Below are 17,724 nucleotides of genomic sequence, written 5' to 3' on the forward strand. Positions count from 1 at the left end.
ATTAAGGAGGCTATTGTTACCAGTCGTGGAGATGGAGAAAAGTAGGTAGATTTGGGGTATGTTTAGATATGACATTGATAAAACTAACTGATAGATTGGATGTAGTGAGGGGAGGAGGAACGGATATGACTCTCTGAAGTTTGGCTTGAGCAACTGGATGAATGGTCGCCACTGAGATTTAGGAATTCTGGGAGAGGGGCGGGTTTGGGTGCAGCTGGGGAGATGGTCATCAACAATACGATTTCAAGCACTCTAAGTTTCAAATACCTGTGAGACAGTAAAATGGAGGTGTCAGATTGGCAGCTCTGTGATGCTGAATTTCAGTAGGGAATTCAAACCCAGAGGTAAAAATTTGAGTCATGGCTGTCGTTAAGCCTTGACAGAGGTTGCGATTACTGATTACTCAAGGAGAAAGTGTAGAGCGAGATGATAGGAATGCGGGGACCAAGTCCCAGGGTAATCTGACATTTGGAGTAGAAAAGGGGAGGAAGATCCTACAATGGCTACAGTGAGGTAGGTAGAAAGCCTCCAGAGTGGTATTATGCTGCCCTGAAGAAAGAAGCATTACAGCCCCGTACGGTCAGCTGTGGTTATGCTGCTGCGGGATTGAATTAAGTGAGTTTAGTGACCTGAAGAGTAAATGATTCTCTTGGAATTACCCAGTAAACATAAAACTTTTAGAACCAGAGAATCTTAACTTTAATACTGTAGATATAGTACAAAGTATGGTACCTGTAATACAGTGATTAAATAAATGAATAAAGAATGAGTAAATACAAGTTCAGTGCAAACTGTGATATCTTTTAAATTACTATTTTTATTTTGATTTGGGGGAATTAAAAAAGTTAGAATTTCCAGGTACTTGTAATTTGTGGGAGAGATCATGTACTTATTTGAATGAGAGTTCATACAGGACATAATGCCAGATTCCTCTCCACCCTTCCACTCTTGTGAGCCTGGGAGTTCGATTCCTGTCAAAGCATTGGGTGTAGCTGCCCCGCTTCCCTACTCGTCCTGTGTGATACAAGGCAGAGAATCTCTGCTATACAAGATGGAGGATTTGCCTTGTTCCCCAAGGAATGAATCTTTATACTGGGGGCTCTCAGAACTCCTCTGGGCGCCCTCATCATCAGCTCCCTCATAATGAAGAAAAAACACTTCACTGTGTGTATTTCCAAGTGTCCTTGGTAGCTGGAAGACAAAGACTATAGACAGGTCCCATAGCCTCTTCTTGAGAATCAGCATTCGTGGGTAACTGCATTGGCCAGCAATCGAAATAAATGATAAGTGGTCTAATGTGTATTCTTTTCTCCTCCCACCCCGGGAAACCTACCTTATTAAACATTTCCTTATCTGGCTTTGATTGTTTTCAGGGTTCATCAATGTCCCTCTCGAGGTCCAACAGTCGTGAACACCTGGGAAGTGGAAGCGAATCTGATAACTGGAGAGACCGAAATGGAATAGGACCCGCAAGTCATAGTGAATTTGCAGCTTCTATTGGCAGCCCCAAGCGTAAACAGAACAAATCAAGTGAGCTTTGACTTTTCGTCATACTTTTAGATGTCATCAGCTTGGAATTTGTTTAGCTGGTTTAGGGTAATGTTCGAGTATCAACTCTGGACTCTAGGCCTTCAAGTGTTTTGGATTACTCACAGGCCACCTCTTCTGAGAAGCCTTCCCTGTTTTTTTCCAGTGAAGCAGGGCACATCGTTCTCTGCTTTCACTGCATTTTGTATATGCTTTCATTTTAGCATTTGTCCTACTGAAGTACAATTACTTACTTACATAACTGTCTTTTCCTGTAGAATTTGAGCTCCACACGTCAGGGACTACATTCATGCAATAAACACTTATTTAAGTGCCCATGTGCTGAGCATTCTTTTAGGCTGTGCCTTCTTTCTTTTTTCTTAATTGAAATACAGTTGGTGTACAATATCATGTTAGTTTCAGGTGTACTACCTAGTGATTTTACATTTGCAGGCATTATGAAATGATCGCCACGGTAAGTCTAGTAACTGTTTGTTTCTGTACAGGTATTACAGTATTACTGACCATATTCCTTATGCTGTGTGTGTCACTCCTGTAGCTTATTTATTTTATAACTAAGGAGGTTTGCACCTCTTAATCCCCTTCATCTCACTCCCACCCCCACTTCCCCTCTGGCAACCACCCTTTGTTCTCTGTATCTGTGAGTCTGTTTTCACTTTGTTTTGTTTTTGTCTTTGGATTCCACATATGAGTGAGATCATACAGCATTTGCCTTTCTCTTTCTGACTTACTTCACTTACCAAAATACCCTCTAGATCCCTCCAAGTTGTCGCACATGGCAAGATTTCATTTTCTTTTATGACTAATATTCCATTGTGTGTGTGTGTGTGTGTGTGTGTGTATATATATATACACACACACACACACACACACACACACCCCACCTTTTCTTTATCCGTTCATCTGTTGATGGACACTTAGGTTGCATTCATATCTTGACTGTTGCAAATAATGCTGCAGTGGACATAGGGTGCATATATCCTTTTGAATTAGTGTTTTGTTTTCTTTGGGTAAATAGAAGTGAAATTGCTGGATATGGCAATTCTATTTTTAATTTTTTGAGGAATCTCCATACTGTTTCCCATAGCGTCTTCATCAATTTACAATCCCACTAACAGGAGGCTGTGCCTTCTTTCTTAACTTATTATTTCTTCTCAGATGTCTAACAGTGTCTGACACCTAGCAGGTGCTTGGTAAGTGTTTGTGGAATGAATATACGAATGAGTCATGCACACACAAACATCAGAATGATGCGGAAAAGGCAGGGATGTAAAGGAGTTGAGCAGAATGTGATCAAATTAGTATCTTAGACAATAGAGGTCTGCCCAGTCACCTTTGGCTACCAAAGGTGAACAGCAAGATTTTTCAAGATGACAAGATGTAGCTAACTGAAAGTATCAGGAAAAAAAACGTTTAAAGCATAGGCTTTGAACAAATATGATTAAGATGCAGCACGAGTCCAGTGGCTGTGTCTGTAACAGCACCCACATGTCTGTATAAATAGGTAAACAGACAAGAACTGACACAGTAATCACAAGATATTCCCCTAATGCCTTATTTCAGGGTTTTTGATGAATCTGGACTCCTGAAACACATACCCTGGAGTATTTGAAGAATACTTGGAGAAAGGCAATCTAAATGAGCCTAGTAAACAGTAACAGCCAGTTGTTACCATCAATCAAGTGGGCCATGTTGTCAAGAGTCTCAGATTTGAAAAGACCAGTCATGGGGTCGGCCAAGTCTAAATAAGAAAGCATGGTCAACTCTTTCATTCCCAGGCGTGCTGTCAGTAGTATCCTGGAGTCTTCCTGTTAGTCCTGGGCTAGGTCCTCTACTGCTGACAGGACAATGGAGCTGAGAGGCAGGCTGGTGCCAGGTGCACATCTTGGGGTGGAAATGATCTCCGTTTTATATTACAGCATCAATTAGCTTTGCGCCTCTCTTCTTCTATCTTTATCCCCTTTCCCTGCACTGAATCCTGGATGATTAAAATTGACTGTGTGACTTAGCTGCATTGAAATTCAGGATTAGGGTTAAGATAGGGGATTCATTAATTAAAAAAGATTGATTAAAAAAGCACTGCTCCTTGGCCTTTGTCCGATGTTTTAAGAGCCTAGGGAGTTAAAAGAGAATATGGATACTATAAGTAGTTAAGATGAGAAGAAATGTAAAAAAAAGTTGTGTACCATAATAAATATTTATCACTAAGAATATTTTAAAATATTTTTTTCACTTTTTGCTGATCTCTTCGCTTAACTCAACGTATGTAAATTATCATCATTTAAACAAGTAATCAATGTAAAGATATTTTACCCTGTCTTTGTTTTTGTACTGTCTTTAAATACGGTGTGTGGCATTTCACACTTAGAGTGCATTTTTAATCCGCACTAGCACATTTTAGGTGCTCAATAACCACATGTTGCCAATGGCTAGTGTACTGAACAACAAAGCTTTAGAAAAGTTTTCTTGACACCGATGTCAAGGTCACCAATGTCTAGGTTTTCTCTGGGTATCCCTGTTTTACCAGTTGTTCCACTGTAATTCCTCAATAACTCCCTCTTTTTTTTTTTTCCTCGAAGAAAGTAAATTTAGCATTCAGACAGTAAATTATGGGGTCAGCCTGACAGTAACCTCCGTGTTGTCAAGTCCAGTGGTCACTCCAGTGTGCTCATCATACTCTGCTCTGTGTCACCCTCAAACCGGTACCTCACTGGTCATTCCTCCTCAATCTTTTTTGGTGACTCTGGGGCCTTACCTTCAATTGGTGGAGTGTTTCTGGGCTCAGCGCATCAGGGCTTGGTCCTGGGTCCTTTTCCCTACACATTCTTCCTACAAGAGATAAAATACCTGTTTTTAAAAGAAAGAGAAACCTTATCAAGAAATTCCTTCCGGGCTTCCCTGGTGGTGCAGTGGTTGAGAGTCCGCCTGCCGATGCTGGGGATGTGGGTTCGTGCCCCAGTCCGGGAGGATCCCACATGCCGCGGAGCGGCTGGGCCCGTGAGCCATGGCCACTGAGCCTGTGCGTCCGGAGCCTGTGCTCCACAACGGGAGAGGCCACAACAGTGAGAGGCCCGCGTACCGCAAAAAAAAAAAGAAAAAAAAAAGAAATTCCTTCCAGTTGAAACATATATAGGATTTCTCAATTGGAAGATGAAAACAACCAGAGAAAGTGATTAGTGGCACCCAGTGCAATGCAGAACAAAATTCTTAGATTTGCCGAATGCACTGATCCCAGAGGAGACTAGATGGATCTGATACCTAGGTGAGTGTCCTCTGCCCGCATCAATCTGGGAATCCCCCTGAAGCTGCACCTTTAGTATAAGAGAACAGAATTTCCACATGGATGAGAGTCAGTTGTTGGTCAGGGTGGTAGGAATGGCTGCATAACTCTGCTAGATTCTCCAAAGCAGCTCCTGAAGAGTGTTTGAAAATTTGGTCAAGTACTTGGTGTGGCTCACTAGTCTGTCACCCAGCTTTGCATGTCCTTGGGTCTGAGAACCAAAGACAACATGGAGAAATCTTTGCCCACCAGATCAGTAGCAGAGCCAAGGCAAAGCTCGGCATGGCTGTCTTAGAATTTCCCCCAGGAGATGGATTTGTTTTTGTTGTAAGTTAAATCCAGGAACTCCAGCATCATTCTTTTCATTCATATGTTACTCTTAATTTTGGAAACTCTCTATTTCATGAACTCACTGCCCAATTATGTTTGAGGGAAATGAGATTTATATGTGATAATATCATAGTATTTATTTGACCACAGAAAAGCACAAGTGTGGATACAGAGGGCCAGCCTGCATCTAAAAGGAGCCTGTAACTTTCCTTACCTTTATTGTGTCCTAGGGGTCCTGCTTCCACTTCCTCATTTATTTAACATCAGATCAGTTGTGAAGAGCCAATGTTCCTGAATGCTCAGGGAGAATATGCTTAATGATTATTAACTACGGAGGCCCTGTTGCCGAATTGCTCCCTCCCAAGTGTAACCTTTTAAATGGGGAGAGCCTCCCTGAAAGCCGTAACCAGCATTTCCTTAATGAAAAGCCAGTGTTTCAGTAAAGGACTGCTGCGTTTCTGCAGTTACTGGTCTGTTCAGCCCAAAACACTGAATCTGAACTATTTGAGTGATTAAAACTTTTAATTAAACCATGCTCTCCCTGGGCATTTACACTTCAGGCCTGTCTTTCCTCTGCCTTTCAGCGGAGCACTATCTCAGCAGTAGCAATTACATGGACTGCATTTCCTCGCTGACAGGAAGCAATGGCTGTAACCTGAACAGCTCTTTCAAAGGCTCTGACCTCCCTGAGCTCTTCAGCAAACTGGGCCTGGGCAAATACACAGACGTCTTCCAGCAACAAGAGGTCGGTGGTTATTTATTTATCTTCCCAGGCATCTTTGTTTTGGTTGTGTGTATGATGACTTCTAGAATGAAATCACTCATTTATCTATGACTGTGTTTTCGCTGAGCATTTATTCAAGTCTCATAGCTTATTTTTGCTTCCAAGGAAATTGTCGCCATCTTATTTCTTATTTAGTGCAACTGGTAAACACAGGATCGCAGAAATGTAGGAAGCTGTGTTTGCAAAAACACCTTCATCAGTTTTAGCTAAAAGACCTAATGAGTGTCTTGATTTATAGGAACTTTTGATTCACAAATTCCCTAAGGTCAGCAATAACTCTATATTTAATCAGATTTTACTCTTTCATCTGTTCTTATTTTTATTTGTGGCACTCAAAAGTAAATAACAGCGTCTGAGATAAATAACTGTGGTTGTTTGTGAGACCATCCTAATCATGTTACTGAAGTTCTCACAGAAGATAATGCACTTTTTATACATGTTAACATATTCATTAATTTACTGTTTGGGTTTTGCCTGAACTGAGGCAGAACTAAGATGTCTTCTGAAACATCCCTACCATGGATTTTGGCCAGACTGATCAGCCGTGGCCGTGACGCACTGGCATAAAGAAGAGAGCCCCTAAGTGTGGTTCTTTCTAATTGTGCTGTCATATTACCAGGGCACAGCTAACTCAAGGCAACAGAAAGTTAGAATAGTTCTCTAAATGTATCTGCTTTTCAAGTCCTGACATGGTCCAAGTTTCATGCTAGTTGGGCTTCATTTCATGTTAGATTACATGCCAGTAATTCCCTGGCAGGCATCAATCAGTAAATAAGCTAAGATTTTTATTATAAGGCACTTTATATCATAAATCTAATGTATTGCCCATAACTTAAGTTTAATTGCTGAACTTATTTGTTCTTTAACACCAAGAAAAATGTTGTCATGTGTATTTTGGACTTCAGGACAATGATTTTGTTTTCTTTTCCCTAAACCTAAATTAGTGTTCATGTAACCAAGGATTTTCTAAGTTGAATAACACGTTCATCATCAGTGCATTAAAGAACTGCATTTACTTATTTAGTCTTCCTAGTTAGATGCAGGTGGCTGATTGAGAAGCTCAGGGCTGAGGTATTTTAACTTGCTCATGCACAGAAGGTTTTAGAAGTAAGTGACTAGATGTTATTCAGTGATATTCTGGGTTTGCTTTAAATCTCTATTTCCTATTTGAAGAAGCATAGAAATTTATTATGGGTACTTCTTATCTAGTTACTTCAAAAAGGAAGACAACGTGATAATATTAAGTCAGACGGGCTTCATCTAATATTAACTGGAGCAGGGGTCAGTGAACTGCAGCCTGCAGACCTGCTGCCTGATTTTGTAAATAAAGTTTCCTTGGAACACAGCCACACTAACTCAATTGCCTCATATTGCCCGTGGCTGCTTTCAAGCTAAACCAGCAGAGTTGAGTAGTTGCAACAGAGACAGGATGCCCACTAACCCTAAAATAGTTATTCTCTGGCCCTTTAAAAAGAGTTTGAGGATCCCTGAAATAGTCTCCACTGGACAGAATTTCTAAAAAACATAGCTCTAGATTTGTGATAAATGGTAAATGAAAAGGTTTTTCAAGATCTGGATATAACCTTCAAAATCAAAACAGAAAATTTCAAATTAATTTCTATATAATTTGAATAAAAAGTATATTTTACTGTTTTCAGGTTTGTTGAAATTTGGTACTATTCCCTTTATGTAGGATATTTTCTCGTATACAGATATGACTTAACAAGAATCCCCCATTAAGTAACCTTGTGAGATTTAATATATTGTAACCAGGATGAAATTTATTTAGCAACTTTCACAGATGATATGTCTGTATTCATTATTACTAACTGTAGCTGCCAACTATTTTACCCCTTTGGTGAGCACATTGCATTATATCTAAGATCATATTTGAGGCCCAAAACAACCCTGTGAGGTATATAGGATTGTCAACTCTCAGTGCCCACAACTAGTAATGGCAGAGTCAGAACCTGAAGCCAAGTCTCTCTGGCTTCAGAGCCCATTGCCTTTCTGTTCCTCACACAGTCTTCACAAGGAACGGTGGGATTCTTGGGCTACTTCCCCTCACACATTGTTGCCAGGAAGTACATTTATACTGTTGCTAGAAATACTTCATGTATGCCACTTTCAGAGATAGTCCGCTGGGTTAAGCAAAGTGAGTCATGGGTCTGAGGTAGACTGTGAATTCTGCTATCATTTTTATGTAGAACACAATGGAAGATACCCTTTATGGTATTATTCAGTCTCTTTTTATGGAGATATACTTAACCAAGTCAGAATCTAAAACTAAGAATTATTTTCTCTCTTCTGGACAAGTATGTATTCTTCCTTTCATCAGATAACAAAACTGTGCAATTTCTGTTTCCCTTTTTGCCCTGGCTGCCAGGATGCTAAGACCTTAGGATGCCTAAGTTTATATCTCCATTGCAGTAAATCACTGGCTTAGATTAAGTCTTCTGCTAGAATCATCACTTTCATTTTACCACCTTTATTACTTAACTCTTGTCCCTTAGGTTTGTATTGTCCCCACCATTCTTTTTTTGAAAGTAGGCAGAGCGTAATTAATAAATAAAATAAGTGTAGCAATGAGTAGAATTTATGCTGAAGAAGAAAGATAATATATTGATTATAGATGACTTGTTCACCCACAGATCGATCTTCAGACATTCCTCACTCTCACAGATCAGGATCTGAAGGAGCTGGGAATTACAACTTTCGGTGCCAGGAGGAAAATGCTGCTTGCAATCTCAGGTGAATAGAAATGTTCTTGTTCATATTTTAAAGTCTGAAGAACCTCTGTCGTTGGTCTCCAGCCAGTGGGGCTGGTTCTGCCCATCAACCCCTTGCTTACTACCTGGCAGCTTTGGGGTTGTGGTTTCAGAGTGTTTCCCACTAACAGTGTGACAAGAACACGCCCACTGCTTTGTCAAGGCATTGCCTGAAAACCTGCTTTGACAGCGTCTTTCCTTAAAACAGATCTCTTTGGAAAGATCTAACCAAAACTGCCCTTTGCAGAACGTGGGGATGAGGGAGCAGTTTAATTCTCCATTGTGCGGTTGTATTAAGCAATGATCATTGCGTTCATGAATAATTATTCTGGACTGGCTGTCACGCTTTAAATGCATGTGTTCCTGCATAGCAGCTGAGATCATTGCACCAGAGAAAAAGAGAATTGGTATTTCTTGTCTTAATGCTTTTTAACTTTACCCCAAGTTTTTTTTTTTTTTTTTGGCGGTACGCGGGCCTCTCACCGTTGTGGCCTCTCCCGTTGCGGAGCACAGGCTCCGGACGCGCAGGCTCAGCGGCCATGGCTCATGGGCCCAGCCGCTCCGCGGCATGTGGGATCTTCCCGGACTGGGGCACGAACCCGTGTCCCCTGCATCGGCAGGCGGCCTCTCAACCACTGCGCCACCAGGGAAGCCCTACCCCAAGTTTTAATAGAATTTGTGAGTCACAGAAGAGGGTAGTATCGTAAAAGTAGTCACAGAATGAAGGAAAGTCTGAAGGTCTGTCTCCCAGACCACCGCCTTTGTGCATCTTTTGCATGTTCTAAGAAAATGCTCTATACGTATTTACTAGGTACCTCCCACGTGGAAGGAATGGGCAGATGATGAGTTGGCAAATACATAACAATGTACCTCAAAAAGGTGTTTAGATATGAGGAAGGAATCTGGGGGGCAGAAAAATGAGGTTACTTTTTGAAGTCTTTCTGATCAAGTTCATGAATGCCAGTTTTATATGTGTGCCAGTCTCTCAGAAAGACAGAGCCAAACGTCAGGTGTGGTGAGAAAATGACGTTGCTTTTCAAAACACTGAATTTGTAGGCTATGCTTTTATGCGGCCAGCAGTGGCATCCAACCGGTGAAAGCCCTTTCTAAACAGCATTCGCTAATTGAACCATCAAACTAAAAGCCTCGGTGGTTTTCCGTTTTCTTTCAGCAGCAGATTGCGCTTGCATTATTTTATAGCAGCTGATCAGCGCCGCCCACCTCCCCACAGGAAATCGTATATATCTGAAGCAGATATAAGCCTTGAAATAGTAGCCTTGAAATAGGTGCAGAGATTCAGCCATTGAGCAGCCCGTTAGGCTTCTGTATGGATAGAGTCCTGCACACATCAGTTTGAGAAGTCTTCCTCCACCCTATATACCCAAGCGGCTGCATTGATGGTGCTCCACAGGGCAGCCACTGCTTCCTGTTCACTCATCAGATCAGCTTGGTTATAGTGGAAAGAACGCTATATTCACATAAGGAGATCTGAGATTTGCCTCTCCAAGTCATGTACCCTTGGGTGAGTTTGCAAACCTCTTTTGGTTGTGGTTTCTTAACTGTGAAGGTGGATTGGAGTAGATGATTGTGTAAGGTCACCTTCCATTTCTAAAATCTGTCCTTCCATGTGGTATATCATCAGGCACAGTGAAAATAACCTACAGTTTTAATGATATGTATTATTATTGTTCTTTCTTTTTTTTTTTTTTTTTTTACTATCTGTGGCAATAGGATAGTTTTCAACTTCTTTACCCTAAAGCTCAGTCTCAGAGGGTTACTTCTGGATCCAAATTAACTTTATATATTTTTACATTATTTTATTAATTTGAAAATGGAATTGATATACTACTTGAAATTTTATTAACTCAATCACCATGTCTATACTGTTAAAATATGTCTATGGGGCCGCACACTTATACCACAGAAGTGTATGTTTCAGAACTCCATAATCTTTCACTAGAGATTTGTGGAATATCCGTGACAGTACAATGAAAATTAAGTCTTTTCTTTGTGTACCAACCCAATTCCAAACTCTCTAAAGCTTCCAGCAACAAGCAGATATCTCTAAATATTTTCATAGACTCCAAGTGGATCTTCAGTACTTTTACTCTGGGATACATTGGTGATATATTCTAGGTGGGTTTTGGAGAGTAGAGTGCAAAAACGGGAGGGGTTTTGAGTCCTCGTTTAAAAGAATGTTTTCTCTAATCATCATCTTCAATGTGTTCTTTTGAGGTTATATCCTATTTCTATAGACTGCCTCTCTCAGTGAGGTTCACAGGTCCTCTTGCTTTTAAAGGGAATTAGAGACTTTGAATAAGATGCCTTATGAATGCTCTGTACAGTGGGAAGTATTTGATTATTTAAGGATGATTTTGCCTTACTTTGTTGAAGTGCATTTGTTTGAACTTGGTAAATCATTTTCTCTGCAAGGAATAAGTTTTTATTGAGAAACCCTTCATCAAAAAGCTTCTTTTTCCAGTTCAGTTCCTCTGATAACAAAGACATTCATTTAAAGTCTCAGAATACTTCATTTCCAGATAGAGGCAGGATATCAGGTCAGCCTTGACTTAGGTTTGTCTTGTGGTTACATAGTTTGGTTAGATACAGAGTTTGCTCAAACTACTTTTTAAAATTTTGTAGATTTTTAACTTAAAATCGGAGTTGTTCTTTCAGTATAAGGTTTTGGTTTGCTTTTAATCTTGGGCCAGAAGACATTTATTTTAATGTTATAGGAGGAGATGAGATTTATCTCTGATAGGAATGAATCAGAGAAAAAATTTCATCTTTTTTTCAAATCCACGATTTTTTGAAAATTCATGGATTTCTGAGTATTTTAGTGATTGGTTAACTACATGGACAGGGACTCAGTGAAAGGAAGTTTAGCATCCTGTTGACAGGCTCTCCGCCACAGCCTCAGGTAGATCTAACATTTCCTGACCTATTCTTTTAGTTTGTGACTCTGTTCAGATCCGCAACAAGATCCTGAGAGCTGCCAGGATTGTGTGAACCTTGGAATTTCAAAGAAAAAGGTTGGTATTTTCTCAAACTATCCCTTAGGCTTACTGAAAAAAATCAGAAGAGGGAGTTTGCTTTCTAATTTAAAAAACAACAAGTCTCTTCAGTAGGACTTGATCCTTGATAATCTTAAAGACTTATCTCTGTGCTTCACACTTGGAATATCTCTATATATGTACTCTTAGAAATTACATCTTTAGGGAGTGGCTGAATTTCTTCATGATCATTTGTCCTCTCAAAAATCTAGCTCATGTGACTTTTCAGAATGAAGTTTTCAATGTATGTCAAAAATTTTTGTCTTCAGTGGCCCCACTGTTTTCATGTGCTCATGGAGAACGGTGTTTGACTTACTCCTTTCTTCTCCTTCTCTGTAGTGTGGGAATGTCCTCCTGATTCATGGGTTATTTCCCCATGAGAAAACGGAGGCCAAAGAAATTCTCCTCATTTGAAGGTGATAAAACTTTCCCAGGCCGTGTTTAAGGGGATTCATTTATTCTCAACTCTCCTATAAATTTGCCTTTAAATATATTCAATTCTGTCTTGATCTCTGAATTTTATGTTTGTTTTTTAAACAAGATACATGTGATAGGAATGTCATTGCTACTGCGTTTCTTCAGGAACTTGAAACAATAGCCATCTATACGCATGCCTGCATGTGTCTTTTGCTTGTAATATCTTCCTTGCTTCTTCAGAGTTTCTAAGCTTTATCTATTTAAAAAGTAAATTTGATATCCATATAAAATATTAAGGAAAGCTCTGTTAGATACCTCGGTTGATCTCCGCCCAATGGATGGACCACTGAAGCCCATAGCATAGACCTTTGCATCAGGCAGGCAGGGTTTCAACTCTGTCACTTAACAGGCATGTGGGCAAGTTACTTCGTCTGTTTTTAAAACTCAGGTTCCTTATCTACTTAACAGGCATGTGGGCAAGTTACTTTGTCTATTTTTAAAACTCAGGTTCCTTATCTACTTAACAGGCATGTGGGCAAGTTACTTCGTCTGTTTTTAAAACTCAGGTTCCTTATCTATAAAATGGAGGATGGTAATATTATCTACCCCTTAAGGAGGACTTAAATAGGACACAACGAATGTAAAGTGCTTGTCGTATAATAGGCTCTAATAAATTACTGTTGGTTCTCTTCTCCCCTAAGACTTAAATGTGAACAGAATGCGTCACCCCTATAGGGCAGACAGTTACATTTTGGAAAGCAGTGGGGTAAAATGTTAAGGGTATTGATCCTGCTTCTAGCACTTGGGAGACAGGAGTACATCTGGCCATATGGCTGTCCCTGGCCACCTACGACCCACTGCAACCTGCCTGAGCCTCTGTTCTCGTCCTCAGCATTACTGTAGCAGGCCATAGCTTGCTGTGTAATCTCAGAGCTCAGAATGGGGCTGTGTGTGTATGGTTGAAAAAGTCCTGAGTTCCATGCAGATAATTAAAGGTGCTGAATCACTTGCTTCAACTACCCTCCCAGAGAAAAAGACAACAGCTTTAAACACATCAACTATACATTCTGTCTACTTGAGATTGAATAAGTTTGAAGATACAGTTGACCCTTGAACCACACAGGAGTTAACCCCCATGTAACTTATAGTCACCCTTTGTATCCACAGTTCCTCTGCATCTGCAGATTCCACCAACTGTGTAACACTGTAGTATTTACTATTGAAAAATATCCATGTATAAGTAGACCCACTCAGTTCAAATCCGCGCTATTCGAAGGTCAACTATATTTGCATTTGGTGGCTATCAGAAACGCTGCTTTCTAGAGTCTGACAATTCTGTTTGCTTGTATGAGTTCGTTAGTAATAATCACATCAGTTGACTTGCGAATTTGAGAATGTGTGTATGGAGGGGAGGATGGGGTATTGCATAGTCATAAACAAGGTAGGCTGCTTCCATTTTTCACCTTTCTGGTTAATAATTTTTACTTGGGAAAAGACATAAACTAAACAACCAGTACTCTGGTTTGTTTAAAATGAAAATCTAGGATCTTTGTTTTTCCCTGAAAATTTGGATTCACATATTGGTTGTTTTCAATTGTATTAATTTCCTTAACTGTTGCTATGTTTACTAAGTTGATTTTTTATTCAAAGAAACCTTCTGCTCATGCAATATGCTTCTTCATATAACCCTTTCTGACTCAAGGAGTGTAGTCATCATGAGTCAGTGGAGCCACGGGGCTGTGGATTTTTTTTTTAATCATCTTTATTGGAGTATAATTGCTTTACAATGTTGTGTTAGTTTCTGCTTTGTAACAAAGTGAATCACCTATACATATACGTATATCCCCATATCTCTTCCCTCTTGCGTCTCCCTCGTACCCGGGGCTGTGGATTAACATATCAGTGTGCTTTTCCAGTATTCTGGTGTTTACAAGTGGGATCCTCTTTTCATGTCGACTTAAATAATTTAATGATCACTGTGTTTGACATGGATGAGTTTAATGAGCTATAATAATTTTCTGTATCACTGGTAATACATCCTCTCATATGCCTTTCACCAGCTTTGATGGTGCCTCTCCCTTTGCCTCTGAAATGACATTTGGGATTGGTGAAACTATTTTGTATATTTGGACTTGAGAGTGTTCTGAGGATATAGTCCCCAGATACTTTACGAACTGCAGTAAAAATGATTCGCTGTCCTTCGTTCTCTCAGCTACAAATGGCTACCTTTCATATCAGACTTTCTAGCATTTCAAAAATGTCTTGACGGTCAACTTAAAGGTTTTCCTTTTGCTACCTACTTGACTTTCCCCCCAGAACCTACCACATCACCATTTTCTGAGCTGAGCTCTACTGCCACGTGCTGATTCTCTCTCTCTCTCTCTCTCTCTGTAGAACTAAATAAAAACCGAAGAAAGCTCTTTGAACCGCCAAATACACGCACCTCTTTCCTGGAAGGCGGAGCAAGTGGGAGGCTACCCCGTCAGTATCACTCAGACATTGCTAGTGTCAGTGGCCGCTGGTAGCAGTACCGTCCAGGCACACGCCCGCCAACTCTGTCAAGTCGGACGCAGGAGATCTGTGAACAGCCTTCACTGCACACCGTCCTCAGCACTCGGGTGTCTGGTATCAGGACCAAAGCATCTTATTCGCACCTGAACTTTCTGCCGAAGAGAGAGATGATGATGTTCTTATGTCATCATACAGAATGCCACATGAGGATTACTTTTTTTTTTTCCTAACGGCAATTGGACAGAATTTGCAATATGAGGGTAGGGCTTTATTTCCTGTTTTTATTTACCTATATAACAACATATGCACTGATTTTTTTTTACTTAACATGAAGGCTGAGTTGACATCTGGGATGCCAGAAAACACGGAAGTTATTTTGTTTGTTTGCTTATTTTGTTTGGGTATTTGGGGATTTTTTTAAAAAAATAATCAAAGTGGGATTTTTCTGGTACTGCTTTAAAATAATTATTGAGGTCTTTCAGCACTTTACACTTTCTTACTTCTTGTCCTGTGGAAATTATCTCTCTTTCTCTCGTTTTTGTCACCTGATGTATTGGTACAAATCAGACTGCGTTAAATTTTTATTTGACATAGTGGTACTGGATTATTAGTTTCTGTGCAGAATAGTCTGTGACTTTGGGAAATGTAAGTGACTCCACTTGGTTATGGACCAGTTCTGTTCATGTATGTCAGCATCCTAGAAACACTTAGCAATGAACCTAGTTCACTGTAACAGGTGCGAGCAAAGAAACACCAAATGGACTTTGCAATATTAACCCTTTGCAGTCATCATATTTAGCTGCTGCCTTTATTGCTAAAATGTTTTTAATGGTTGTCTGAAGGCAAAGGGCTATTTTTAGTATACTGCCACTAAAGGACACTTATTTATATCAAACTTTTATTTTTAGATATTATAAGCATACCGTACATAACTGATTAAGTTGATATCTACTAGAGATTTATGGTAGAGAATGGACGGCATTCAATAACTGGAGCCCTAGATTGTCACTTTATTTAAAAAAGATAAATAATCATCTGACAAGACAGCACTGTTGCCATGAGGAGGAGAAATACATCACTGTCCTTATGTACACATTAGCTGTGCTCCATGTGGTCACAGGACTTACCTAAAACCATATCTGTCTGCTTGAAGTAGACTTGGGTTTGTTGAGAATGGAAAGGCTTTATTTAAGTCTCCAGGGTGACAGTTTACAAAGACAGCAGAGTTCTGAAGGAGGAAAAATAAAAGACTATTTTGTAAGTGGCTAAACTCGTTGTTACAATCTTGATACTGTGAAAGTCCAAGAAATCAGGCAACATTGTTTCCTAGGTCTTTTCAGACATCTTATTATGGATTTATGAAGGGTTTTCAATCCATGAAGACAATCACTAAGTGCCTCTCTTTCTTCAAAGCAATATTATTTCCAAGTGTATTAATTTGTTGGAAAACTTTCCCATAGGACACGTGGTGACTTACCTGTACTGTAATGACTTATTTATGTTCAGTATTCGAGACTTTCTACATGGACATAAACCACTGTCACGTGCTCTCCACAGAAGGCATTAGATTCATACACAACAATTGGGGACTTTCATACAAATGTGGGATCAGAAATACTTGTCTGATTTTTTCCATGGTTAAGTCTTATCATTAAAGTAAGAACAAGAATCGGAGAGAAATTTTGCACACCGAAAAATTTTCACTTAAAAAAAAAAAAGAGTATTGGTTACCATGAAGGCATAGATAATGGGCCTGTCATAAAATTATCAATTATAACAGCACTAAGGAGATGCCTGTTCCCAAACAGAACTGTATGTGCTTATGGATGTAGAACTAAATCGCTCCCTTCACAAGTACAGTGGAATGATCCTGCGTGTATGTCACATGTATGCAGGTCATCACGTGGAGCTTCCTGCCTTATATGGCTGTATGAACACAGCATGCTACACACTCAGCAATAGAGTAAGGATACCAGATCTGTTTCCTGTGCAACAACTCAGTGCTCTGAATTTTACCATTTCTTTAATAAGACCTCCTCCCCAAATAAAAAATAATCATTTGGAGTCTTTCCCCCCCAGCTCTTTACCATGCATTTGCAACAGGAGGAAGATGGAATGATTTGCAGTATTGAGTTGATATAGGTTTTATGAACAGTGCTTTGATATTATGCCAAAGGGAAAACTGTCCCAATTAAACCAGATTAGGGTGGCTAAAAAAGTAAATAAAAAACACTGGAAATTACTTTTCTCACTTTCTCTTGATGCAATGAAGGGATTATGACACTACAGTATACGGTGTTGTCAGTGTTATATGATGCACAAAATATTTGGATTATTTGAATAAATGTTTTTAATCAATCTGTGCCTTAATAGTGACCGGTTATCTGTAAATATAGAACAGATACAGATTGTATTTTTGTGTGGGTTTTTGTCCTTTTAGTGATTTTTTTTTAAAAAATGAGAGATGGAACTAAACATTGAAAATGGGAATTTTTTTCTAAACTAATCAAGTGTTATATGAAAAATAAATTTATATAACCCCTTTGTATTGCCCTTGCTAGATGAAATGTGTCTTTGTTTCTAGCTTTTTAAAAAATATTTTCAGCAGAATTGAAAGACATTTCTGCAGTAGAATTATATACGCACTCCCTGCCCTGTTGTTTTGCATTGACAGTCCTCATTTTCAACCTGAAGCTAAGGCACTTCATTTTAGCCAGAGAATCCAGGACCAGTAATCAATCATTGTTTCTGTGGCCACCCACACATATATAGAGAAAGAGTAAGATTATGGAACAGGTTTTATTCTTGTTCATTCTTTTTTTTAATAAAGACTCAAGTCTATGACTGCTTTGACGACCTCATCCATAAGCAAAGGAGCTCCTTGCTAAAGTGATGCAGGGTTTCTTGACCCAGGTTCCCATTTCAGAGGCTGACTGTGCTATCACACCACATGGTTACTGTGCCTTGCTCTGAGATTGTATCTGAACTTATTCTTACATGGAATTGGCACTATACTATTAATCCTGAGATTTG

At 39.6% G+C, this 17,724-nt stretch overlaps 1 protein-coding gene across 5 annotated transcripts in view; it reads left to right on the forward strand.

Moving 5' to 3' along the window:
- BICC1 (BicC family RNA binding protein 1) overlaps positions 1 to 17,251 on the forward strand; it is a 307,358-nt gene extending 290,107 nt beyond the window's left edge. For 2 of the 5 annotated variants that reach the window (XM_027091821.1, XM_027091824.1), the window contains 4 exons: positions 1,374 to 1,530; positions 5,743 to 5,903; positions 8,594 to 8,693; positions 14,575 to 15,921. In XM_027091821.1, the coding sequence (XP_026947622.1) occupies positions 1,374 to 1,530; positions 5,743 to 5,903; positions 8,594 to 8,693; positions 14,575 to 14,705 (549 nt within the window). In that variant the 3' untranslated portion in view covers positions 14,706 to 15,921. Of the gene's footprint in view, positions 1 to 1,373; positions 1,531 to 5,742; positions 5,904 to 8,593; positions 8,694 to 11,663; positions 11,743 to 14,574 lie in introns of all 5 variants that reach the window. The other 3 variants (XM_027091823.1, XM_027091822.1, XM_027091820.1) reach the window with 3 other exon arrangements.
- The last annotated feature ends 473 nt before the right edge of the window (positions 17,252 to 17,724 follow it).

This window comes from Aethalodelphis obliquidens, unplaced genomic scaffold (assembly GCF_003676395.1).
Source record: "Aethalodelphis obliquidens isolate GAN/ISIS:26980383/991018 unplaced genomic scaffold, ASM367639v1 scaffold73, whole genome shotgun sequence".
Classification (NCBI taxonomy): domain Eukaryota; kingdom Metazoa; phylum Chordata; class Mammalia; order Artiodactyla; family Delphinidae; genus Aethalodelphis; species Aethalodelphis obliquidens.